At 41.9% G+C, this 25404-nt stretch overlaps 2 protein-coding genes across 3 annotated transcripts; one reads left to right on the top strand and one right to left on the bottom strand.

Annotated features, from left to right (window-relative positions):
- Window positions 1-563: 563 nt before the first annotated feature.
- lipg (lipase, endothelial) lies at window positions 564-6856 on the bottom strand. Its single transcript, XM_031305725.2, has 10 exons — window positions 6559-6856; window positions 4853-5040; window positions 4418-4597; window positions 3359-3470; window positions 3050-3268; window positions 2567-2809; window positions 2230-2350; window positions 1578-1805; window positions 1384-1488; window positions 564-1263 (listed from the first exon to the last, which is right to left on the bottom strand). Exons 1-10 carry the CDS (start codon window positions 6647-6649, stop codon window positions 1251-1253), a joined length of 1500 nt encoding a protein of 499 aa, XP_031161585.1. The 5' UTR covers window positions 6650-6856; the 3' UTR covers window positions 564-1250.
- A 3400-nt stretch (window positions 6857-10256) lies between these two features.
- LOC116054261 (E3 ubiquitin-protein ligase KCMF1-like) lies at window positions 10257-24559 on the top strand. Of its 2 annotated transcripts, none has more exons than XM_035998939.1 (7): window positions 10257-10462; window positions 12598-12765; window positions 14292-14431; window positions 18766-18867; window positions 21129-21309; window positions 22472-22784; window positions 22979-24559. In XM_035998939.1, exons 1-7 carry the CDS (start codon window positions 10447-10449, stop codon window positions 23304-23306), a joined length of 1248 nt encoding a protein of 415 aa, XP_035854832.1. In that variant the 5' UTR covers window positions 10257-10446; the 3' UTR covers window positions 23307-24559. The 2 variants fall into 2 exon arrangements, with proteins under 2 accessions (XP_035854832.1, XP_035854833.1); XM_035998940.1 differs by lacking the exon at window positions 10257-10462 and adding an exon at window positions 11179-11198.
- The last annotated feature ends 845 nt before the right edge of the window (window positions 24560-25404 follow it).

Genomic DNA, 25404 nt, shown 5'->3' with positions numbered 1-25404 from the left:
TGTTGGGTCTTTACCGTTAATGCACCAAAAAAATGCTCAGTGATGTTTCCTGCATTCCTAATTTATCACTACTCAAGCCAACCAGCGTATTAGAGAGGTTTTACTTTGTTAAAAGATGCGATTACTTATGAATTGTGCAATGAACATGTGACCACAAATATTGTGCAAGTAAAAAAAACAACAAATTAAATTAGGCATTATACAACACTTGTGGTTACTCAGTAGAGTTCTAGTTAAGTCAAGATGTGATTTTAAGGATGGAACATGTTTCTCAGGTCAATGCCGTTTCTCTTGTTTTGTACCGATTTTGAGCATAGCATTTACCAATTCAATCAACCAGTAAAGCTTGTTTAATGCTCAGGCATCAGTTTCCCAAAAGCGGTTTGTGAGCGCTGCTTGCACGAAGATCGCAAAACGTTGCAGTTTGTTGACCAGAAACCAATAAACACTAGTTTACAGTTTCTGAGAACCACAAGTCCATTCCTCCTGAAGCAAATCACAATAAAGAACCCAAGAAGTCTTTCAACAGAGATGTGACAGTTAAAATGACAAGCAACGGCAACAGTTTCTACAAATTAATGATTTATTTTTCCAAGGTTATTTACATTATGTACACAAACACATCCCCAAAATACACTACATACAGTAACACTATGCATAAAATCTCAAAGATTGTGTGCAATGAAATCAGGTATCTTCAGTTATACAGTATCAGTAATCTCTCAGCACAAGGCACACTTCTTGGTCACAACAGACAAACACACGCAAATACTGCATCTAGGAGAAATGCATTCAAAATATGCTTCATTATGGGATGTGCTCTGATAAATAACGTTGGTCTTGCAGTGCTTCCATTTTTCTCATAAATAAAATATTTAAAAATGTACAGTACAGTGACTACAATTGCTGGTGTATGTCCACTGGCACAGATCTGTATTCTACGTCACTAGTCCACACAAAGGAACGTTCCAACTCCTCGGGCAATCTTAATCATTTTAGGACGCTTTTAGCCTGAGCGTAATTTTCCAGCAGTAAAGTAAACACTGGACAGACCCGTGAGTCTGAGTCTCCAGAAAAAAAATGGAAACCTTTCAGGTGCAGTTTAGAATCCAGTTGAGCCCCTCCCATCGTGCGCTGATTAATCTTCCTCTTACAAAAAGTGCTCAAATAAAGAGAAGGCAGTGCTTCTAGCTGATCCATGTTGGGCCCACCACAGTAATGGTCCATTGGTTGTTGGAAGTGTCATGTTGTTACATGAGCAGCCTGTCATATCAAAAAACAGGTTTCATTTATTAGGAATAAATCACATTGACACACACATACACACTATAGTATTATCAAAAAATTCAATAGTATTTTGAGAAGGCATCCACCATTTCGTACCGTTTCCTTGGCTTCACTTCCCAGCCATCCCGACATTTCGCAAAAATTACGGCCTCCCCTGGTGAAATTTCGGTTTTTGCAGGATCTTGTGCACAGAACGTAAACCTGTGACAAAAACAAAAAAATAGTGTTAATGATGGTCAAGAAAAAAAAAAAAATAACCTGGGAGGTTTGGAGTCTAGACAGCTGCTTACTTCTTTTGCGTTTCCCCAGCTTTCACACGAATCCGCCGGACTTCCAGTACAGGTTTGGGAGGCTTGGCGTTCCAGGCCCAGAATGTCTTCTTAATGTTCTTCCAGACGGAGTTCCAGGATTCAGATTCTCCTTCCCAGCTCAGACGGATCTTTAGCAGGTCACCAATATCTTTCTCAGTAAACACCAAGAAGGTGTTTGTCAGGTTCAGGCCAATAGTCTCATCGTGGCTGCACAAAGGGGAGGAGAAATCGAGATGAGTCAGGTGCCCAGAAGTTCTAACAACTGTGTTCAAGCCATCCATTTTGATTCGGCATTAATCAAAACAAATGTAGTGATTGACTAAAGCTGACATATGTTGAACACTCTGAGCTGCTGTGATGCTTTTCTGATTGCCATGTTGTGCTTTTATGTCCAAGGTTGTGATGAAGACTTTAAATAAGCACAAACTGAAAGTGACTGGAGTTCCTCCTCCAGTCTGAGCTTGTTGTACATTACAAACCTACGTGTCTGGCACTTTGAAAAGGTCAGTAAATATCAGGGTCAAGTTCCAAATTTATGTCACAGCAGTCGCTGCGCTTCTAAATATCACAGGCAGTGTAGTCAAGCCAGTGCACGGTGGTTTTATGATTTGTCATCAGATTTTGTACTTACACGTCAACAAATATGTTTGCTGTATCATTATGGGCTCCGTACAACTTGACATGGAAGGTGGGATCTGCATTGTCTGCTTGTTTTCTGTTGAACACGTGCATTTTCATCTGGTAGTGGTAGCCTTAAAAAAAAAAAAAAAAAAAAAAACATTAAAAACAGTTAATATTTAAGCTACCGTGTATTGTGTACAGTAGTAGTTTACACAGGTGACTGTGGAATCATAAAAATGTGGAGGTTACAGATAGGAAACAGTGATGAGGTTATCTTACAGGAAGTGATAGTAGTAGTAAAAGATAACTGGCAATGCATTTACAGGCCATTAAGTATTGTGACTTACCTCCGAAGGGAGTGTCAGCCCGCGTCTTCAGATACATTTTACTGTTGCGCCTCTTGCGCATCTTTCTGGTGTTGTAGCCGATGTTGTTGCAGCGATTTTTGCGGCAGCTGAGGCAAATGCCCTTCTTGAAGCGGTCGGGGCCGGTGCACTGGTAGGCAAAGCTCATGTGTTCCTTGTTCATTAAGGAGTCCACAAACAAGTGCACGGCACGCTCATGCTCGCACTTCATCACCTCCATGAAATCTGGAGAGAAAGAGGAACGTAGGTTAGATGGGCTACAGCTCATATTTTAAAATTAATTAGACTACAATATGGACTCAGATACAGTATCATTCATCTCTTTGCTCGGATGGAAATGGGATAACCCTAATAAACTAAGAAATGCAGTGAAGATGTTCCAGGTTTCTGCAGATGTTTTAATTGATAACTCTTGTTGGGGACAGCTGGGGTCTACAAACAAAGAGCCATTTCTTAGGCACTTACTTCCAGCCACTGCCAGCACGTCCCCAAGTGCACAGCCGGGCTGCACGTCACCACCATTGGGGTAGATGTCAATGTCTCCAATCGGCTGCTGGATCCCAATGCTCACACCGAGAGCCTCTCGAGTGTATGTGTGCAGAACGTCCACAAAGTCGGCATCATCAGGGGAGAGGCGCTTCCGGTCCTCTACACCCTCAAACATTGGCCCTGCTGGATCTAGACCTATTAGAAATAAGGTGACAGGTCAAGAAAACAAGGGTGGCAGCATCTCTGAGCATCGTTTATTGCAGATTTACGTTGCATTTAACTTACCAGTGATTCTGCCTATGGTGCCTTGCACAAACGTCCCTGCGTAGCCAGCTACATGAGCACCTAAACTGTAGCCAATCAGGTGCACTTTCTCCAGAGGCAGCTGCTGCTCATCCTGTTAAGATTTTAAAAAAATAAAATAAAAAAATGCAACACTTATATCACAGCTGCCACCATGAACACTAACCCACACTGAACAAATCCTGGACTTCAGCCAGCGATTATCAGTCGTGCCTGCAGCTGAGCCAAGCTCAGTTAACCCGGGAAGAATCTACCGACAGTCCCGTCCATGCAACAGCGCCTCCACCATCTGTCTCAGTTTGTCTCCATGAAATAGTCTTTGTCCATGTTTACAACTATGTGGCAGGGTGCCTGAATCTCTCATCACTTGCTATTCGTGCACCGGTCCAATTATGTGACAGTCCTGCTGAATGGGAATTGTTGTCTTTGCTTCCAAAGTATTAAACAGACCCTGATCCTCATTTGAAAACACCCAAGTATCCTAAGCTGTAAAGACAAGATGCCAGAAGGAAATTGAGCTACTGCCTCAAGGCGATTTGGGCTGTCTTAAAGAACATCAAATATTGAGAAACTATTTAGCATAACATTTCACTTCTTCAAAACAAGTTTTGACAGTTCTGTCTCGCTCACAGAAGGACTGTGATCTCTTAAGTCACTGCAATGGTAAGACAGAAAGGGGGCAGGTTTTATGGATTTGCAGGTACTACACCGCAAGTCATTTCTAAAAAAAAACATCCCAAAACATGTGAGAATTAATGAGATGATTATGTTTCCGTCCTACATACTAAAAAGACACCTTGGCTTTATGACGGTCGGGTGACAACCTGTGCATGAGGGTACTGTGGTATTTAGTGGAGTATTACAATTAATTGGTTCAGACCAAGGGACGGTTCCCTTTTTGTAAATGATCTAACTAGAAACCAAATTTGCATTATTGGATTCAGTGCCAGAAGGAACATGGGATTCATAAGAGGTAAGCAAGTTAGCTTCACAAGTGTTTAAGAGCATAAATGACTGTACTGTAAAAAAGACTGTACGCACCTGAAGCCAGTTGAGCATGGTGGCAATGTTGAGGCCGACGCCGTGGGTATGGTTGACGGCATCAGGGTACAGTTGCTGAGCCATTGATCGCCAATCAACAACAACCACATTGGCCTCACTTTCTCGCTGTATCACTGCAGAGACCAGCTTGTGCATCCAGCTTTCGAACATCCCACTCATCTGAGAGAAAGACAACAGGTTAGTCAGTCAGACTACTTCACCCTGGTGACCTCTCTCAGACACTCAGTTCACATTCACATAATACATTCCCATGATACATTCCAACAATCAAAGCACTCTGAATGGAGAGACGACACTTCCACTCATGAAACACACAAGTAGAGGTGAGGTTTGTCAAGAGTGAACCAGATGAAGAAAGAGAGGGACTGTAACTAGATAGCGAAGATCCAAAATAATTGTTTAACTCATATGTACCGTCCAGCCGTGAATGATGAAGATGGTCTTGGCTGTAGCGTTGAAGCCACACTCCTCTAGACACTCCTTCTTGCCAGTCTGCAGGTAGCAGCCCTCCTGGTCCAGATCTAAACTCTTCCTCATGTTGTACTTGACGCCATTTAAAGCGTTGCTGTCTGTTGACAGTTCATCCAATCCACTGTCTTCACCTGAGGGAAAAATTACATAGGATGTCAAGGTTAAATTGAGAAAATGCTCAGATTACCTTTATTTATCTTCTGCATTTCTGATGCCTTAATCCAGGGGTCTTCAACATTTTTTTAAATCAAGGACCCCTTAACTGAAAAAGAGAGGGATCAGGGACCCCCCTACTAAATATATTTTATAAAATAAAGTTGCATATTAAACTGGGCCTACAATAACTTGTAGGGTCACCTAAAGCCCTTATACATTTTTTGCATAGAATACTAAGCTATTAAAATAGCCTAATAATTGTTGGCATGATTTTATAATCATGTTTTAATGTTAAACACACTTAGGATGAACCGTATGGGCCAGTAAGCCTATCACCAGTGGGGATTTAGATTTGCTTATAATATGTTGGATTCATGTTAAGACTTTAAAATTGGAGAAAAAAAAATTCAAAAATTTAGTACAATTTGGAGACCCCCTGCATTGACTCTGAGGACCCCATAGGGGTCCCGGACCCCCTGTTGAAGATCCCTGTCTTAATCTATTGGGGGGGAAAAACGCACACTAAAATAAAGATGCACTCTGCCAACCATGCCTCACACGTGCAGGAAGCGACTGAGACAGACAAATCAACTTGCTTTTGTAGCCAACATCTGTTAGATTAGGCCTAATGCAGGTTGGGTGCAAATTGAACCGCAGAGCCAAAATCTCACCGCCACCCTTCCTCTTGCTTCATTTCATGCTATTTTTCACACAGCTGCAGCCAGAGCTCGTGTAATTATATCTGACTTTAACACGTGCTGTTTGGCTAAAACGTTGCAATTATGCCTAAAGCATTCAGAAGATGCTAACAGATTTTAAGAAGTCATAATTAGCCTATGGAAATGTTGGTAATAAGAGTTATTTTAAAAACTGCAGAGCCCATTTGGTCCATTTGTGTTAGATTCTTGATTATGGGGTACATTAATTTAAACCAGTCTGTATTAATCCCGCCTCGCAGAGCAGAAACGTCAGATCTGAATTTGAATGAACTCGACACCCTTTGGTAATGGGCCACACAGACTAAAAAGACTTCAGCTGGGTAGTAAAAACGGTGGTGAGAGGTCCGTGGTAAAACGCGGATTCAGCGGAACATCTTTCCAAATAGTTCACTCAGACGTGGCGTACTGGCGTTGTGTGTCCTCCACTTGGAGCTTTTGCGTCAAGACTCCTGCTGCTCCCAAAAAGGACACGTCGCAGTCCTTTAAATCCATTCCCGTTTTTCTGTTTAACTCTGCCCCCCCCCCACACACACACACACACACATGTTCGCTTTCGTAATTTCACCCAATAACCTAAAAATGTGGATGGATAAATCGGGGATGTGTAGGGAATGTGAGGTTTGGGCTACTTCTTTCCATTCATTGAGCGCATATATTCCCTACACGTTATATTAGATTTTGACACTTCCCTTTGAGGCTGGGAAAGAAATAAATGATAGAAATGAATGTAATAGACAAAGACTACAATAGACAATAGACAAAGCCATTTCTTACCTTTAAGAACAGCTTTTTCCCCAACAGCGAGTGAAAGGAGCGCAGCAGCACACTGTAGGAAAATCCACAGTAAACGGGCTTTATGATTCATTTCTCAGTCCCCGGCGAAGAGTGGAGGAAAAGGAAGCTCCTTGGAATATAAAATGTCTTTTGTATTGCCGGCGGTAGCACGGTAAGTTGGTGAGTGAGTTTAGAGCCAGTGGTGACAAAGAGCAACAGAGCCGGTGGTGCGTTTTGGTGCGCGCCTGTTAAAGCACCGCTCAAGAAATGTATAAACTTGCATCAAGTGTCTCATTAGAGTTTTAAATAGTTTCCCCCTTTCAGTCATCTGATCATCGGCTGATCTATCGTGAATCTTATTGGTCAAGCCCCCATTTGTTTACGTTAAAGGCGTGGCAAAGCTGAATGAAGTCGTAGTAGGCTTCTCACGTTGCGCGTGCTTTAACCCGCGTGGGGTGTGTACAACTGACGCAGAAGCTGCTATAAAACGTATCGAGTAGCTCAGTATTGGTTGAAGGTCGAGTAGCTCGCACCTTTGTTGCCTAGCCGGATTTAAACAGACTGTGTAAAAATAATCAACAAAAAGTCATTGAGCCAATGATATTCTAGAAAATCAGACCCGGTGTTCACGCTATGACTTTTCTTTTTTTTTTTAATCTTACGATATAGCCCTAGCCTATATTACACAATAACAATATTTTTGCAAAGTATCATATATGGGAAACCCTCCTCTACAGTGATGGAATTATTTAAAAGGCTCCGACCGGTGTGTGGGGGGATGCCGAGGCTCCCTCCCCCCTGAAAGCATCGTCCCCTCTGCCTGGCGCGTTGCCAAACCATCAGCCGACCAGTTTCAATTGATGAGGGGAAGAATGGGCGCACTCACGCAAGGGTCTCTGCTACAATAACACCACTGTTTTGTGTACATACATCTGCGCCTATATCCAGTAGGAAGTGTCATCTGCCACCCCAGCAGCCCCTGGCTGGCGCAGTCTATGGGCTGGGATATAAACAGCTTTTACGCCTCCCTGAAAACTAAGTGCTGCTGGTTACATTGTGCAGTAGGGTGATTGTAGCCTATGTCTCATCATGCTCCTTATCATGGTCTCAAGAAGAAGTTATTCAGTAGGTCTATTTATTAGAGTTAAATATTGTGGTCCTGTTATTAGCATATATATTATCATCTTTGATCTTATTTTTCATTTTATTATTTTATATGATTTGTCTTTTTATTGTATTTAGTTATTTTCCTTTCTCTTGGTTTTTGCATCTATCACCGTAAAAGCATTCTCCAGATTGCTGTTGATTAAATGTGCCATAATATATTTTTAAATATTTTCTGTTGTTTGGTATAAATAAATCACCTAAATGCTGCTAAAAAATTATCTGGACAGCAATATCAACACGATAATGTCATACTACTTGCGAAAGGTGTCATATTGTGTATACACAGGGTGCAGATGATGATACATGTAGTATGATACTTTATGGCCATACTAATAATGTGAAAATAATGCCCTTGATAGATAGATAGATAGATAGATAGATAGATAGATAGATAGATAGATAGATAGCACTTTATTGTCCGTAGACACAGAAATTTGTGTATTGAAGTGTGTTTTGTACACACACACACAATGCAAATGATGTAAAATGCAAATGAATCCAATCTCTTCCATATCACCAGCTTTACCGTGAATTGGACTGACTTGACTAGAAATTATGCATTTTTTAATTAAAGAATTTCAAAACTGGCATTAATATTAAAATGTACAGTATTTTTCAAAGGGGGAGAGTGAGACAGTGGCGTGATACGGGAGCGTCCAAAATAACTTGTCCCATTTTTACCTGTGTATTTATAGTCGTACTGTATGTTTGTGAGAGCAGAGCAGAAGGTGCATCTCCAGAGGGCACTGGAGTTCAAATAATGACATGATGCAATGCAGCATAAAATCCATCCTGCTCTATTATAGTGATCTCTGGAGGACGGTAGTCATTGCTGCATCGCAGGATGTGGTTTGTTTTTTAGAATTTTTAAATACTGAAAGATCATTGAGGATATGATAATAATGCACTCCTCCAGCACATATGGGACTTATATCCATAAACATATCATTTTAAATAACATTAAATCCTGCCTATGACTGATATTTAATCAGTCATAGCTAAGAACATTTTATGTTTTAGAAAGATCCAATCTGGTTTGTGACAAAACTATTTAATACAGCTTGAATTTACGTCACACCCTTCTTTTATTTCTGTTCTTTATCTGAACAACAGAGTGACAAAAAGTCTGTAGGTCTTCAAAAAATAAAAGAGCAGAACTCAATGACGTTCCAGAATTAGTGTCTTGGGCTGATGAAAGACAATGGCAGTTATATTTACTTCAAAGTTAATGTTGCTTCTCATGCAGGGGTATTGCTATTCTTTCCATCCACACACCTCAGCCAGCTGCCCAGTATGAGTGCCAGTTTGATTCTGCACTATGCTGACCTGTTCTGACTTTGCCCTACAAGGTCTGCCTGGCAAACCCAACAATGAGGCACTGTGAAATACTAAAACAATCAAGTGCGTAGACCGACGCAGGCTCCTCTGTGGGGAGAGCAAAAAGAGCGTAATTCAAACATCTTCATCTAGTGTAAGTTATTGTCAAAAAACCACTGAGTTGTGTTAGCGGAAACTGTTTCTCAAAAGGACTCACACAAAGCTTTTGGATGCCGTGTAATTCTTGGTTTGTGCCTTTTGCTAAATCTTCTCCAATCGAAAAACTTTTGAAATATTTAATTTTTTAAAGCTGCATATGTGTATACCTTTTATCATGTCTCTCCCTTCTCCCTGAGGCTCCATTCCAATTATCTTGTTTGCAGGATATGTAAAGATAACCATATGTTGTGTTTACTTTAAAGAGTAGCTTTCGAGGTCCAAAACTTGGGAAACTGATGTTTTCTTCTTCCAAATGCTACTTTCCTTCAGGTATACTTTAGTCTTGTGAGAGGTCTACAACTAGCCAGAAGGGCCCATCAATATCTCATAAGGAAGCTTCCTGCATGTATGCGGCTGGGCATTTGATAAGTAGTGTTTATAGAAGATTTTAAGGTTTGCACAATTAAACATTTCTGTCATTTTCTTATGTGTTTGGACTAATTTTGATAAATTCACTGTAAATTAAAGCTATCAGAGATCTGTTATAATTATTTGTTAAATGTTATTTTTAATGTCAGTATAACAATCAAGGAGTTTTGCTTAAGGTATTTTTTCTTATGTAGGTCTAACTATTATATATGTAACCTACTCTCAGAGTAGGCTATGACATGGCATTCAAACCTATATAAGCTATGTTTTCTAAAGCATGTCCAAATTAAATAAAATAATTTTTATTTCAATCACTACTGCTTTTTAGTCAGTCCTGTTAAAGTCCCTATTAAACCAATTAAAAGGCCTATTTTAGAGTTTGCCTAACGGTTCTCAATACATCTACAGTAGTGAAGCCCCTTCAGGTGACAGGGAAACACATCTAAGTGTCTTTTCAGAAAGACAGACAAGGAACGTTACATTTATAGCATTAAGCTAACGATTTTTTTAAAAGCTTTGTTTTTCAGGGGCCCTTTTAAAGTCCCTGGAGAGTCAATGATGTCAAAATGTCTCAGCCACCCACCAGCCAAGGCAACTCAGCAACTGAGACAACACTGCCACCGTGTGGACGGAGCAGCAGTGCACCGGACAGTGACACAGCAGGAGGCGGAGGGGTGGCAGTGAGCCAGACCGGATCCTTCATGAGGGAAGAGGCCAGGGACAGCCAACCAACCCCGGCTTCTCTTCTCTTCACTCATATTATTCTGTATTGCAAGCCAGGGAGCCCAAGCAGGGGGCTGCGCTAGTATTCGTAGGATGTCCCGTCATGAAGGTAAAAATACACTTCAACACAGAGATGTGAGCAAATCGGGAGTATTGATAAAAACCTTGACAGAGCACTGAGCTAACGTTAGCTAGCCGAGAATGTCTTGTTTTGCAGCCCATTCTAGCTAACGTTGGCTAGTGTTAGCAGCGAGGGTGCAGTGTAATTTCGTGGGGACGCATTATGGCGGCCACTAAATGTGTGTCTAACCCAACGGACCTTGCAGTTGACGTTTATGTTTCAGAAAATGTACAGCAGTCAGCGTCAGTTGACCAAAACAACGCTGACATATAAGCGGAAGAAGCTAGTTAATGTTAGCTAACTGTGCTAACGTTAGCTAGCCTGGAACCTATCTGGTAATGGGTTATGTAGGTTAACGTTAACGAGCTGGGGAGCAAGGGGGAGTGCCGAGAATAGGAAACATAGGAGAACAGCGAATCCCAGATGACGTTGCGGGGTCGAGGGCTTCTCTTCTCGTTAACGTTAGCTTGTTTTAGCCTCCTTCCTGGTAAAAGTTGGCCTTTAGATTCCAGTTTCGCAAACCAACATTCACCTCGTCCTTGTGGCCAACCTTGTTGGGCTTGAAGTTCGTTGTTGGTGTCGAGTAGACGTTAGCTAACGTTGTCAATCAGATGCTTGAGTTCACCAGCCGGCAAAAAGTTGAGTTAGGTGAAGTCTACCACAGCTGTCTTGCTTGTCAGCTAACAGTCTGGTTTATTCGTTAAATGGTGAGCCAGCAGCGAAGGTTAGTCAGGCCAAAGCGGCATTTAGTTTCCATGTCTGTTGTTGTTGTTGTTGTTGTTGTTGTTGTTGTAGTCAACTTTTCTGTCAGTTGTCATCGTATATTTCTGAGATGTAAGTGGTTATCGTTGTTACTGTCATTAACGTTTCCGCAGCCGCTGCACAGCGGGATCAGGGTGGCACTGAGCTTTAACACCTTGCTAGCAATGAATGGAGATATGAGGGAGTTTAGACAGCCTGGTGTCATACAATACACCGACACAGCAGCACGACTGTCCTAGTCAATCAAGAATTGCCTGGTCTTGAACACAGAAGGCCCCCTTTACCCTATGTGAACACAAGGTTAAAAGCCTTTTATATAGTGTTGGAATGAATATAGTGATGAGGACGGCTTTATGAATGAGATGGGTGTAGTGAGTATAGTTTTATTAAAAGGGGAATGGGACAGACACTAGTCAGTCTTTGTCACTCCTGAGTAAGAGGATTGCTACAGGGGGTTGACACAGTAACATGTAACATATGATGCAGTGCAAGATCCCTGCAATAAATAGCCTACACACTGTGCATCACTTTAAATGTTGAATTTTGGCTGGACTGTGTCAAAGAAGTGTTGATTCTACTCCATGGTTATTTATTAGGTTGCTTTGAATGCAGTTTTTGAGCATATCCTTCTTAATGTGTTACAATCAAACAGCACATACATACATCCAATCCACCTCACCCATGTTCCTTCACTGCCATGACAAAAGAAAATACAACCAAACAAGCAAAATACAAAAAGTACAGAGAAGTCCAACAAAACAGTCATACTTAGAATATAATGCAACCCAGTACACTACCACAGCACGTTAATGTCAGTTCAACTTCTGTTACAGTCTCAATTACAATGTAACATTACCGTATACAGATCTAGGCTAATGTTTTTTTGCAGGACTTTATGATTGTATTGCATTTTGCAGGTGTTCATGTTCTGTCCACCACATGCATAATACCCTTTTTGCAAACATGTAGTTACCATTCGGTTAAAATTATACTGTATAATTCTAATAGATATGTTCTGAAGTGAACTTTTTTTGTATCAAGTAAAAATATGAAGCTTATTTATTGTAATTAATTTATTGATTATAAGAATACACTCTCAGTTAATTTTGATCTAAATTGGTTGAGAAAATCCCAGTTGAAACATGTAATGCTTAATGAGAACAGAAAATACATGATTTGTTTATAGGATCTACATGTGTTAAAATTATCCTTAAAATTATGAAACATTGTATTTTATAAACGACCCATACATAACCTGTTACATATGCTGTGTTCATTGAGCCAAATTAAGTCGAGTTAGTTATAAATATATACAACATTTAGCCTCTCCTCTTGTTTGTGTCTTATCTTTCTTCCCTTAGGCGTGAGCTGCGATGCATGTTTAAAAGGCAACTTCAGAGGTCGACGATACAAATGTTTAATCTGCTACGACTACGATCTGTGTGCTTCGTGCTATGAGGGCGGTGCAACCACAACCAGACACACCACAGAGCATCCCATGCAGTGTATATTAACCCGAGTTGACTTTGGTAAGTAGAATTGATATTCACATCAGACTATTTATGAGCAGTGTGTCTATCCAGGTTGTGAAAATATGGAAAGTGTGAATTTGAGCAACATGAGCTCTCTGTCATTCAACATTATTGTGTGTGTGTGTGTGTGTGTGTGTGTGTGTGTGTGTGTGTGTGTGCACGCGCGCGCACGTGCTCTGGAATTTTTATACTAGGGTTTTTCGAAGTTTGTACAGTGATTCACAAATAATCAAGAACTGACATAAGTATATATGGTATCATCTCAAACGTAGTGCCTTATGGTTTTGATTGATTGGACCATTTCTCTTTCCGTTGGACGATCACTTCTACTAGTATTTTATACCTTGGCGCTGTAAAACATGTTGATATTCAGAATTTGACATGTTGCAAATTCTGTTTTACAATCTGTTGGAAAAAAAAATACAAACTGTTGCTGAAAACACAGCAGAAGGTGCAAGCTCATAAAGACTGTGTGTTTTTGTGTGTATTTTCAGTGTGCCTTTTGGTCCCCTGTCACTGAACCAACTGTTTCATAGTGGATCTCAGTATTTACACAAACAGTTTAATGGTAGAATTGATTTTTTTTGTTAATCTTGTTTTGAGGGAAAGAAATCAAGAAAAGCAGCCATGTGAGCCATATGTTAGACTCTTTGTATATGGACGGTTGTATAATTTGCTACTAATAAGCTCTTGCTGTCTTCTCATAGGTAATTTTATATGCAGCTGACAAGGAAAGGTGTATTACAGACTGCTTTCTTTGAAGCTGCACTAATCAAAGGTTTTCATATTGACTATGTGTAGTGTGAGGCTCACTCAAATTGATGAAACCACAGAGAATTATTACCACACTAGATAACCCCTCAGTACCTAACCTGCCCAACACCAAATGGCACCTAGAGACAGAACGACTAGCTGGTAAACACAATGGAGCATTTACCAACTTAATAACCAGATATTTCCCTTAGAAGTTTGTGGAGATCAAAACAGAGCTAGCAGGAGAGTGACAATTGGACTTACATTCATCAAGTGGACACAAACACTATTTCAAATGAATGCTAATAGTGCTCTGTGTCTGCTGGATGTGTAAATAGGCAACTGTTTGCTAACACGTTCATTATAACCACTTTATAAGGTGAAAATATGTAAGTGTTGTGGTAACAGTTTGTTTAAACTGCCCCCAGGTGGATTTATGTGAATGGGCTAGGGAATGTTTATAATGAACAGTTTCCTGTAATGGGGCAAGGCTAAAAAAAAAAAATGCTGTAGTTAACTACAAGGTGTCTCTCATCCTCTGAATTAAACCTGTTTATTTGTACGCCTTCTGAGGCTTTAACTTTCTGTTATCTGACTCTTGACTTTGATATTTTATACAGGACCTTTTATCATGTATGACTCTGTGGCAACTGTGATTAAAATGTTGATCCCGTGTAGAAGAAACTCTGCAATTCCAGCAGCTGAAACTGACGTTTAGCTAAAACATGCGAAAACATTGACACTAAATGTCCATCTTGATTCCCCTCCAGACCTGTACTACGGTGGAGAAGCTTTCTCAGTGGAGCAGCCCCAGGCCTTCACATGTCCCTACTGTGGCAGAATGGGCTACACAGAGATCTCCCTTCAGGAGCACGTGGCTGCAGAGCACACAGAGACCTCCACAGAAGTGGTAAGTTGGTGCTGAAGCTTCACACACAGCCACCTATGAAACCTTGACTAGATGTTTGCACAGATCTTAAGACCTGGAAACATTCACGTTTGTGTTGATTTTCCTCACATACCTCAGAATGTTTCTCAATCGAGTAAATTGAATCAGTGTCTGAATGTCCCTGACATCAGAGAACCCTGTAGGTTTTTAAAGTATGCTATGTTTACATCTTGGGGGTGGCAGTAGGTCAGTCCGTAGAGACTTGGTTTGGGAAAACCAGGGTCGCTGGTTCAAGTCCCGGTATGGACCAAGTGCGATGTGTGGACTGGTAGCTGGAGAGGTGCCAGTTCACCGAACCCCCAACTGCTCGCTTCTTTTAATGGGCAGCTCCCTTAAGGATGGGTAATTTGAGTCCGACTGCTGGCAGTGCCCGCCCCGCCCATTATACATGTCAAATCGGCCAAAATGAAGGATGGCGGTCCCTCGGACGGACGACGGCACGGAACATACCGAACAGACTCGAGTCACTGACCTCGCCAGACTGTCCAACGGCCGATTATCGGGTCTGTGTGTCCGGGCCTTTACTCTGACATCTCTCCAATTAGTGCATGTATATGGTCCTGTTTGTACATGTGTGTGTGTATTTTGGGCCTGTGTGTAATATGTAACAACAGAGTGTAAAACGTAATTTCCCCTTTGGGGATTAATAAAAAGTATCTCTTATCGATCTTATCTTAATCGTCGACTTGCTTAACAATGTCACAGTTGAAGCCTAGTTCTGATGTCAGCTTCCGATGCTGCAGGAATAACTGAACTGCAAGTGATGTCAGGTAAACTGTGCAGCTCTATTTATAGATGCATACTGTTCTTCAAGAAAGAAGACACGAAAACACTGGCTTTAAAGGCTGAGAAATAATTAAAAGAACCTTCGCCCATGTTCTGTACATTTACATTACTGCTGATGTTTTTCCAATGCATGAACATGAATTGTTTTTGGTGTGAGTCTTCTTCCTTCTTTGTTCTGATTTTTCATTTTAGAATTATACGTAAATCAACCTGCAGATTCTACGAACTTGCTTGAGAGGGGTCCAAACCATTATAATTGAGTGTGTTGGAGTGGCACATACAAATGCTGTACAGTTTTGAGATATAATGTTCCTACTCTGAAATTAGAGTTAATTTTGAAATAGTTTTTGTTTAGTCAAGGCGTATTAACTTACCACAGTGTGAATGTATATTAAATAGTTATACGAAAACTTCAGTTATTTAGTTTGTTAATTTACTTTGAATATCAAGACCTTGTAGCAGGTACTCCTCCAGACGTCCCTCATTTTCGGCCGGATGTCCCTCACATTCCGCTTTCTTTGTGTTGGCATTCTAAACTCTGCTCGATTTATGAGGACTATAGTTAAGTATAATTTTTTTTCTTCTAACATCTAACACCCGTATTGAGCGAGAATGCAGTGACGAGCTGGCGCGAACCGAGCTGCAATGAAATCTAATGGGGCAATTGTGCACCTTCGATTCCATTAAAAGTAATTGTTTTTGCCACTGACGGGCTCAGATTGTATTTAAAATTGTGTGACAACATTATCGATCTCAGGAGGTGACTTCCTGTCCGAAGACAGCGGTGTGGAGTGTGGAACGTGAGTAGGGAAAAGGCCGTTCCGGCAGTCTGTTGTTTTGGAGTAGGCTACATAAATTAGGCTATAGGTTTGTGTTATCTAAAAGATTTTCAGTGCCACGGCTCAATATTTAAATTCTCTGCCGTGGGGACACAGCATTGTATCTGAGGCATATCACTGGACACATCAAGACCACAGATATCTGGCACCAACAGGTCCCACTCTATACATTGCATTGCATTGTATTGTATAGTATACAACATATTATTTGGGTATATAGGGGCACAGCACCCACAGGAGCACCACCAATATCCCAAGCATCGCCGCCCTTCACCTCTCTCTCTCTCTCTCTCTCTCTCTCTCTCTCTCTCTCTCTCTCTCTCTCTCTCTCTCTCTGTCTCTGTCTCTGTCTCTCTCTCTCTCTCTCTCTGTCTCTCTTCATCCGTAGAACTTACTCTGGCTCAAATGAATACAGGCAGTCATCAAACTATAACGACCTCATCCACATTTTTTAAATCATTTAAATATTGAGCCACGGCACTGAAAATCTTTTAGATAACACAAACCTAGAATTTCTGTATCCTACTCCGAAACAACAGACTCCCGGAACGCCTTTTTCCCCAGACTCGCGTTCCACACTCCACACCGCTGTTTTCGGACAAGAAGTCACCTCGTGAGATTGATAATGTTGTCAGACACTTTTAATAACAATCTGAGTCTGTCAGTAGCAAAAAAAGTCGAAAAAGTGGACAAAAATCGAGGGTGCACATTTGCCACATTAGGTTACATTGCAGCTCGGTTCGCGCCAGCTCGTCACTGCGATCTCGCTCAATACTGGAACAATTTCAAAGATTTTTGGTCACATTAGTCTATTATACACAAATGCAAGGGGGAAATGGGGTCCAGGTTGAAAAAAAACCCAGAAATTACCCTTTAACGACTCCTCAGATCTTTGCAGGGTAAATTGAGACCGCTAGCTAGACTATCTGTCCAATCTGAGTTTTCTGTTGCCTGATTAAAACAACTTGAACGAGCAAGTTATACCAAAACAAGTAACTTCCAGATAAGGCCTGGATACCCGACCCGAGCTCGACGGGTCCCGACGGTACCCGACGGGTCGGGCCGGGTTCGGACAGATACTTAGAAATGATGGTCGGGTTCGGGCCGGGCCGGGCTCGGTCACATCAGCGCGATAAGGCATTTGTTGTAAAATGGTGCTGCGGCTCCTTTAAGAGAGCTCAGTGTGTGTGTAAAGTGGGCAGAAGAGAGATAGAGAAAGAGGAAGCAGACGTGTAGATGCGACCGGAGCAGAGTTGGTGGAATAAATTTAAGTTTTGTACACAGTGTGTGCGGTGTCCGAGATAAACTCCAGACTGAAAACCAAGTTCATTCATCTGCTCACCAGAAACGGGATTTTAACCCCAACGTTATATAACGTTGGCCCTGGAGGTAACGAGTCTCCCCTGGTTTTCTGATCACGGTCGGAATCGAAGCAAGCAGGAAAGGTTAACACATTGAACATTTTAAATTAAACAGCTGATTAACGTGAGCTTGTTCCCCAGTGTGCGCTGATGCGCTCATCTGTTGACATTTCCGAATGCCTTCCAGTTGCTTAATAAAAGCGGACTTTCCACACAAACAAACGTACATGTGTCATTAGTATGAGAAAAAAAAACAACGATATTTTAACTGTGTCGGGCTCGGGCCGGGCTCGGACATAAATATCATAATGCCTGACGGGCTCGGGCCGGGTTCGGTCACGGCTCTGTCGGGCTCGGGCCGGGTTCGGACGGAAAAATTCGGCCCGATCCAGGCTCTACTTCCCGAGGCTATTTTGCAGAGGCAACGCTATTGCATCTGGCGTTTAGCGCCGCCCAAGACAATTGTGATTGGTTTAAAGAAATGCCAATAAACCAGAGCACATTTTCTCCTATACCGGAATGCTGTGTGGACTAGCCAGACCCTCCTTTGCAGCGCTGTGGAGGAAGGTCTAGCAATGCAAGACTATTGTGCACTCAAATAACCAAATTGGCCTATCAGTGAAATGTGGCATTCTCTATGGCATTTTCATGTTCAGTCATAACTCAGATTAGCTGACCTAAAGGTGTGTGAGTATTCGTGAGTAAATGACTGTCAGAATAGCCAATTAATGTCTAAGACTGAATAACTTACTTGGCGACTTGTCTCCCACTGCAGCAGACAGGCAGCAAGCGTGAATATTATAATGTAGTTCGTAACCTCAAATATTCTTTTTATTTTGTCACGTCATGAGAGCCTTTGAGTATGACAGTGAATCATTGTTCTTTTGGATTAAATAAGTGATGTTTGGCAAATACTTTACCAACCTGTTTTGAGTCGATAATGGTAGTTAGCTTGACAAATTTATATACAAGAACCAAACAAAATCACATGGTGCTTTTCCCATTGTCCATGGTACAACAGTGCCACTTATGTCTTTCTATTTGACAGCGTCCACCAGAAAATTATACAACCAAATTCAAAGTCAAAAATGTAAAATCAATCCATGCCCTCAACATCACTTCATATCTGTTGGAGTTTTGACACACTCAACACAGAGCATCTCTGCATGTTATAATTTGTCATTTGTACAGTTGAGATTTGCAGATCTCGGGGTTTGTTCCAGAGCACCCATCACCAACTGGTGAATGTTGAATGTGCAGTGAAGTGTGCTAATATTAACATGTAACACTCTCTCTTCCTGTCCTCTAGATCTGCCCCATATGTGCAGCGCTACCAGGTGGCGACCCGAATCATGTGACAGATGACTTTGCTGCTCATCTCACACTTGAACACAGAGCACCCAGAGACTTAATATCCTTTTCAGATAGTAGTGCCTCCTCCACCACATACCATAATTTGGCAGCTGTATTGACTGAAACACAAATTCAACTTTATTTTCTTATTTTTTTTTTACAGTTGTGTGAAGAGAAGCCTGTATTTCAGGGTTTCTGTGTAGAAGTTATTCAGATATTTATGTGAATGCGTTCTGTTGCATCCAGATTGCTAATTTATTCGAACCCAAAGCGAACGACAGCAGGGCAAGAGTCAGGAAATATCGCAAGGTGTGAGCTGCAAGGTCTGTAGTAAATGGAAGATGCAAGCTTCCTATTTACATTCATTTTATACATGCGTTCTAATGGCACTGTAGGAGCCATACGGGTTGTTTTCCTCCAAGCCACAGGGGGCATGAGATTGCCTTGTGTTGTCAAGGCCGTGGCTGGCCTTGGGTAATTTAAGTTCCTGTATTGATGCAAACAGGTGTTGTTATTTGAAGAAGAGGAGCAAACGGATTATGCTCGGATTATGTTGTTTTTTGGGACTTTATATGACTTATTATTTATTGTAAGTGAACGCTGTAAGGACGCAGAAAATAAACGACTCAAAATGCAAACTATTGGAAAGGACTGGATATTGTTTTGTCTGAGTACACGTTAGAAACAATAATCGAAATTAGCAACCAGTAGTGGCTAAGTATAGGACATATTCACTACAGGCACCAATGTATTTTTTTGGGTGTAATAGGCCACGGCCACTATGACCAATCAGTACACCATTGTAGGCGTGGCCCTAGATGGTACCCTCCATGTTCCGTACAAATCGGATGAGCTCTTAATGAGATGTAAACTTTTGGCTGATCTAAGCCAAATTTGGTCCAGAGCCTTATAGTGATGCTAACGCGGTGTAGCTTTGATAGCCTTTACTTTGGACAAGGTATGCTAAAGTCGGTGTTGGTCGCTAGCTACAAAATGTGTTTGTTCGTCATTTGCCCATTTTTTAAAGCTGTAGTGTGCAATAAGTGTGTATGATATAAGGTTTTTTTTTGGGGGGGGGGCTTTTCCCTTTAAGTGGACAGACCGGAAAGGGGGAGAGAGATGGGGGGTGACACGCAGCAAAGGGCAGCAGGTTGGATTCGAAGTAAATGTGAGATGTTCGAGTCACGCACACGTCTCGTCTTCATATCACAAACAAGGAAATGATCAACCCGTTCTCACTCCCGCTTGGCTTCACTCAGATTAACCAGTTGGTTGCACGCTTTGTCATTGGTTCGATGCATGGAGGATGAAAGGCAGAGTGGAGGCCAAGTGTGCTCATCTTCAGGTTTTCCTTCAAACTTGCTAGTGTGGCCTTGTCTTTACGCTCGTCCTTTTCAGAGCGGCTCTCCAGAAAAGAAAGCCATGACGACAGGTAGTGTGAAGTTAAGAAATGTGTTGAGTGCTAAAGATCAGATCAAAAGCAGTTCAATGTTGCTTTCATGTTTGTTTTTGTTTTTTTTTCCAAAGGTACCAAGTGGAAGATTGTAGTTTTGATGGTTTGTAGGGCTGTACAATTTCAAACTGGATTGATATTGATGGTGATACTGGCCTGATTAAGCAGATCAGGTATCAGCTGGGATGTGACCAATCCACATTACAAACTTCATGAAGTTTCTTTGTCATTATAAAATTAATTGTTTCCTCTATTAGTTGGCAGAAAAAGTAGTAATGTGGTCTTGACTGGAAAGGGGGGGGGAGGGGAGACTGAGAAGTTGTTGATGTTCATATTCTTTGGCTAAGTCCTGGATTATAATAATATATTAAATGCGAACAGTTCATATTTAGAATTAGCCTACATGTGTGAGTACAAGTTGTTCAGGAGAGCCACAGAAAGGAGCACTTTTCAGGGATGTGTTATTTGTCAAATTGCGTGAAGGGTTGAAATGGCAGCATCTGCGTTTGCCTGTTAGGAACCAGCTGTAACACTCCATGTCTGGGAAGACTCAGAGTACTGCTGATGCAGTCTATTTATAGAGTACTTTGAATAAGTGCTGTTGAGAAAACAAAAGATGCAAAAATGTAGAAATACAGACAGAACAAGTGCATCCTAAGCTTCACAAAATGGGGCCATGGCTTTTGTTTGCTGCCATACCCAGTGTGGCACCATGCAAATATTTGATCAGACTGCAGCTGGATCAGAAGGCCTGAGTGTAGTGAGCATTTAGAGGAGTGACAGTTTCTGTGCTGCAACTTCAAGTGTATTAATACATTTGTCAATCAGAGTATGTACTTGATGTGTTCCTTAACGGCAAGCTCCACGATGAGTCCAGTGGGGTGCGGCATGTGAGGAGGATGTTTCACCCTGGTCGTGGGCTGGGGGGTCCGAGAGCCCGCAGGTCTAACATGCACTTCACCAGCAGCACCACAGGGGGGCTCTCCACCAGCCAGAGCTCCTCACAGAGTTCCAACTACAGCAGAGAGGCCATGGACCCTATAGCAGGTCAGTCACACAACACACACACACACACACACACGGAGGCGTCATGGCGACATGGTAAACCCATGCTGACATGGTATGATACAGGCTCCCTCTGAGGCACACAGCTGCAGAGAAGAAAGTGTGAAACCTGTTGTGGGTCAGGCAATAATGATGGAAAGTAGCCTGCACAGTTCCAAATCTTAGACAGTGTATTGGGTGCACAGCATCAACATAGGATCAAAGAAAACGTACAAAGATCAGATAAGTAATCTTGTTTAATGTGGGAAAAACAAAACATTTTTTGTTTTTTTAAATTTGACATTAAATAAGAAGATTCCTTATCTGTGAGTGTTTGTTTTCTTAGGTCAGGCAATGAAAGCTGTATTTTTGTTATCAGTACAGTCAGGCAGAAGTTCAGTATCACACAGCTACATCTGCAGGAGGTCTGGGACAAAACACTGGTGCTTAGTACTAAATCAGGCATCTGGCAATAAGAGACACATTTATTAATTGTCTCACTATAAATTGTTTCTCACACATACAGAAAAATGACCTGCAGTAGCAGAGATATAATACAGGCCTAGTCTGAACGGTAGTCTGGATAATACTGTAATGTGGGGGCAGAGTTGTTGCTGTGGCAACTCCTTGTTTATCCTGTTCCCAATTTTAATCTGGTTCAGCGCTTGGCATTCGCCATGTCAGCTCCAGCTGTGCCATAATGAGGGTCCCTGTTCAGTCTGCCTCACAAACAGCCTCCTCGCTAATGACCTACTATACCTGCTGGGCCGTTGACCCGACTGGTCGAATTTTAGCCTAAAAACCTCACTGCTGAGGGTCTTATCCTGTGTCCTGTGAATGATAGTGCTCTACTTTTGTGGATCAGAGGCTGCATAGCGGTCCTACTAGATTGTTGTTCTGTGACAGTATAGCTCATAAATGCTATTTTTTAGGGATGAACAATGTGACCAATTTGAAATATGTACTTCTTACGTAAATTCACAAAACAAATTCTTAAAAAAAGTTGAATTATTTTGAATGAGGAGTTTTCATGGTCTGCTTAAATATCATGTTTTCATGAGAGCCTACTGTCTGGTAGACTGATTGACTGAATTGACCAAGTCTTTGTTCCTTGTTGGAATCATCATTTCTGATGTTGAGCCCTTTTCCATCTTGTTCCTCCCAGAGCTTCTTTCCCAGTTGTCAGGGGTGCGGCGTTCGGCGGGCGGACAGCTCAACTCGGGCCCCTCGGCCTCCCAGCTCCAACAGCTTCAGATGCAACTCCAGCTGGAGCGCCAACAAGCCCAGGCGGCGCGTCAGCAGTTGGAGACGGCCCGAAACGCCACCCGGGGCGGCGGCCGAGCCAATGCAATCCTCAATACCAATTCAGCTGCCGCAAACCCCAACGCCAACCACAATACCAACTCCAGTCCAAACCCGGGTCCGCCGGAGTCCAACACACAGCATACTGCACATAGCTCCCAGTTTCTACTCAGCAGGTGGGTCTGTTGCTCTTATTTTCTGCGTCTACCTGAAACGTCTTTAAAGTCCTTTGGATGTTCACTGTGCAGAGTGTTTTTATGTCTTAAAGGGGATCTTTAAGCAGCTGTTTTTTAATTCTCTACTGTCACCTGATTTGTCATCCATCTGTCGTCCTCTTTTTTTTACCAACTGCTGAGTTTCTCTTGTGCAGGCTGAGCGAACCGCGGCTGTCTGAGGCAGAGCGGCAGGCATGCGAGGCCCAGTGGGCCGACCGGAGCTTGTTTGTGACGGAGCTGCTGCTGTCAACGCTGCTGCCTGACTCGGACGCCTCGGCCTCCTCCTCCGAAGACGAGGACGACTGTCACGGCTCATTGCGGAATTTCGCTGACTTCGAGGCCATGGGCTGTGTTGAGGTCATGACCTTAGACGTGGCACTGGAGAACCTCAACCTCAAGGAGATGACCCCGGCCACCAAGACGCCGAAAACCACGACTAAAACAGCACCAACGAAGAAAGAGCCTCCTGCGCCGCCCCTTTGATGACATGGCCACTCCCTCCCCTCAAACCACCATTGTACTTGGCTGGCTGCTGAGTCAGTCCGACTGCCAATGGATGACAAAAAAGACTGCAGTTCTTTTTGGCTTTGTTTTATTATTATTTTTTTCTCAGTGATTGTCATTTCAGCTCTGTCGCTCCACACTCAACCCCATGTTTATTACGTTGTGTACATTGAATAAAAGTAGTGAGACGAGAGAATGTGAAAGCGAGCAAGCGTGGTGGGTGCGTGAGAGAAAGAAAAATAACTATATAAATATATTCTAGAAAAATTTATATGAAAGTTGATAATCAATTCCACATAACCCGTGTTTCCTCTAGCAGATGAGCAAAGTGTAGTTAGCCGTTTTTAAAGAGACAAACGTGTCACACACTCACCCAGGGAGAGGAGGCAGACCGGAACCTCTCCGGTAAAAACGCTGCTGTGTATTTATAGTTATTGATTAAAGAACTGCTTGGAATGGTTTACCACAACTTAAGCATGAGCTTAAATCACCATGTGCCCATTTCTAACTGCACACTGTCACTAAACGGGGAGGTCTTTATCTTTTGCTCAGACACCAGAGTAACTGTAAATTAACGGTGCTGAGTGCCACACCACTGGCATTTCTGCACACACACACACACACACACACACACACACACAGACACAGACTGATGGCCATGTTTGGTTACATTCATGTCCAGTCTTGACCCCCCTCCCCTTTGTGTGACATCACCTGTTTTGGGTCTAAAGACCTTGCTTTATATCAACTGTGGGCACTTTGGTTTTGAATTGCATATCCAGTGTCCATTTGTGTACACTACAGATGTTCTACATAAAGGTGTAATGCAACTCGGAGGCAAACAGATGAAACTCTCCTCAGTGTGACCATTTTCAGGCCTTTTCTAACATGGAAGAAACACAACCTGGTCTTCACAGTTCACACCCCCCCCCCTCCCCCCCTCTCTTTTAGGGAAGACCAGACACTATTTCCTCAAGCTTCCCATGATCTGAAATTAATTTTCTCTCCATTACTCATGAATGCAAAAATTACTCATCATGTGACTTGAAGGAGAGCATATTGTATTGCTCTTTCCATTAATGTCTCTCAGTCAAAAAGATCTTTGTATGCCTCCACTGCTACCTGAAGAAATGCAATGTATGTTTTTGGCTCAGCGAAAGCCAAATCACAGGGTAAACCTTTCAGTTTGGAGGACAATAAAAAATGTTTTGGATGGAAATGAACTAACCCAATCCTGCTCTCTCGTTTGTGTTTTTACTTTCATTTTTTTCTCTCTCAGTTGCTAACTTCTTGGTGAGCATGTACAGCATATGGTAAAAATAAACACCTATCTTACAGGTCAGGTTCAATCTCAATTAGTCTCGTCATCTCCTGATGCATTTCTTCATTCACAGCAGCAGTGCAACACACTTTCTATATATTTGTTAGTTTGTTGGGACCTAATGGAGACTGGAGACCTGCAGACACTCGGGCCTGAAAAAGTACTTCACTACTTTTGCATGTTTTCCGGGTGTAAAAAAAAATGTAATCTGTATTTTTTTATGTTCTCCTAAACACATGCAAGAAATGAACATCAGTTGAATAAGATAAGGCAGGAGTAAAGATGCAGCAGAGGTTTACATTGCTTTTTTTTTAGTTTTTTAAGTTTAATTTTCTGATTTCTTTATGATCATTTTGGAGGATGTATTTTATGGCGCTGTTGGAACTGTATTGCATTATATCGAGGGGTGTTTGCTAATAAGTCTACCATCCTTGATATAAATGGGGTGGACAAAATAATAGAAACACCGGTCAGTAAAAAGCAATACAATAAACCAGCACCATAACTGCAGCTTACATAATGACCACAGAGTTGAATCAACAGCTCTATAAAACAGTTCAAACAAAAGATCTAACCTTCATGAAGGTAGAATTTATTACAGGACTAATGTGTTAAATGTAGGCTAGCTGCATACACTGTCAACTGAGCATAGGTAGTATATGTATATACAAACGTGTTTGGGTTTTGACCAAATCTATGCCCTTGTCAAAATTGATGCAGCAGAACCGAAGTTGTCTTTTTTTTTTTTTTTTTCCA

This window comes from Sander lucioperca, chromosome 2 (genome assembly GCF_008315115.2).
Source record: "Sander lucioperca isolate FBNREF2018 chromosome 2, SLUC_FBN_1.2, whole genome shotgun sequence".
In the NCBI taxonomy this organism is placed as follows: Eukaryota; Metazoa; Chordata; class Actinopteri; order Perciformes; family Percidae; genus Sander; species Sander lucioperca.
Note: the sequence above shows the minus strand (reverse complement) of the source record. Positions and strands in the feature narration are given on the sequence as shown.

What these genes read in the sequence shown, in the direction of transcription:
- lipg (XM_031305725.2), bottom strand. Translation starts at nt 6,649, where the DNA reads ATGAATCATAAAGCCCGTTTACTGTGGATTTTCCTACAGTGTGCTGCT. An exon ending in CCATGCTCAACTGGCTTCAG is followed by an intron (nt 3,471 to 4,417) that starts GTGCGTACAGTC and finishes AAATCTTAACAG; the next exon opens with GATGAGCAGCAGCTGCCTCT. An exon ending in GCTGGGGAAACGCAAAAGAA is followed by an intron (nt 1,489 to 1,577) that starts GTAAGCAGCTGT and finishes TTTTTGTCACAG; the next exon opens with GTTTACGTTCTGTGCACAAG.
- LOC116054261 (XM_035998939.1), top strand. An exon ending in ACAGAGCACCCAGAGACTTA is followed by an intron (nt 18,868 to 21,128) that starts ATATCCTTTTCA and finishes GGCAAGCTCCAC; the next exon opens with GATGAGTCCAGTGGGGTGCG. An exon ending in GGCCATGGACCCTATAGCAG is followed by an intron (nt 21,310 to 22,471) that starts GTCAGTCACACA and finishes TGTTCCTCCCAG; the next exon opens with AGCTTCTTTCCCAGTTGTCA.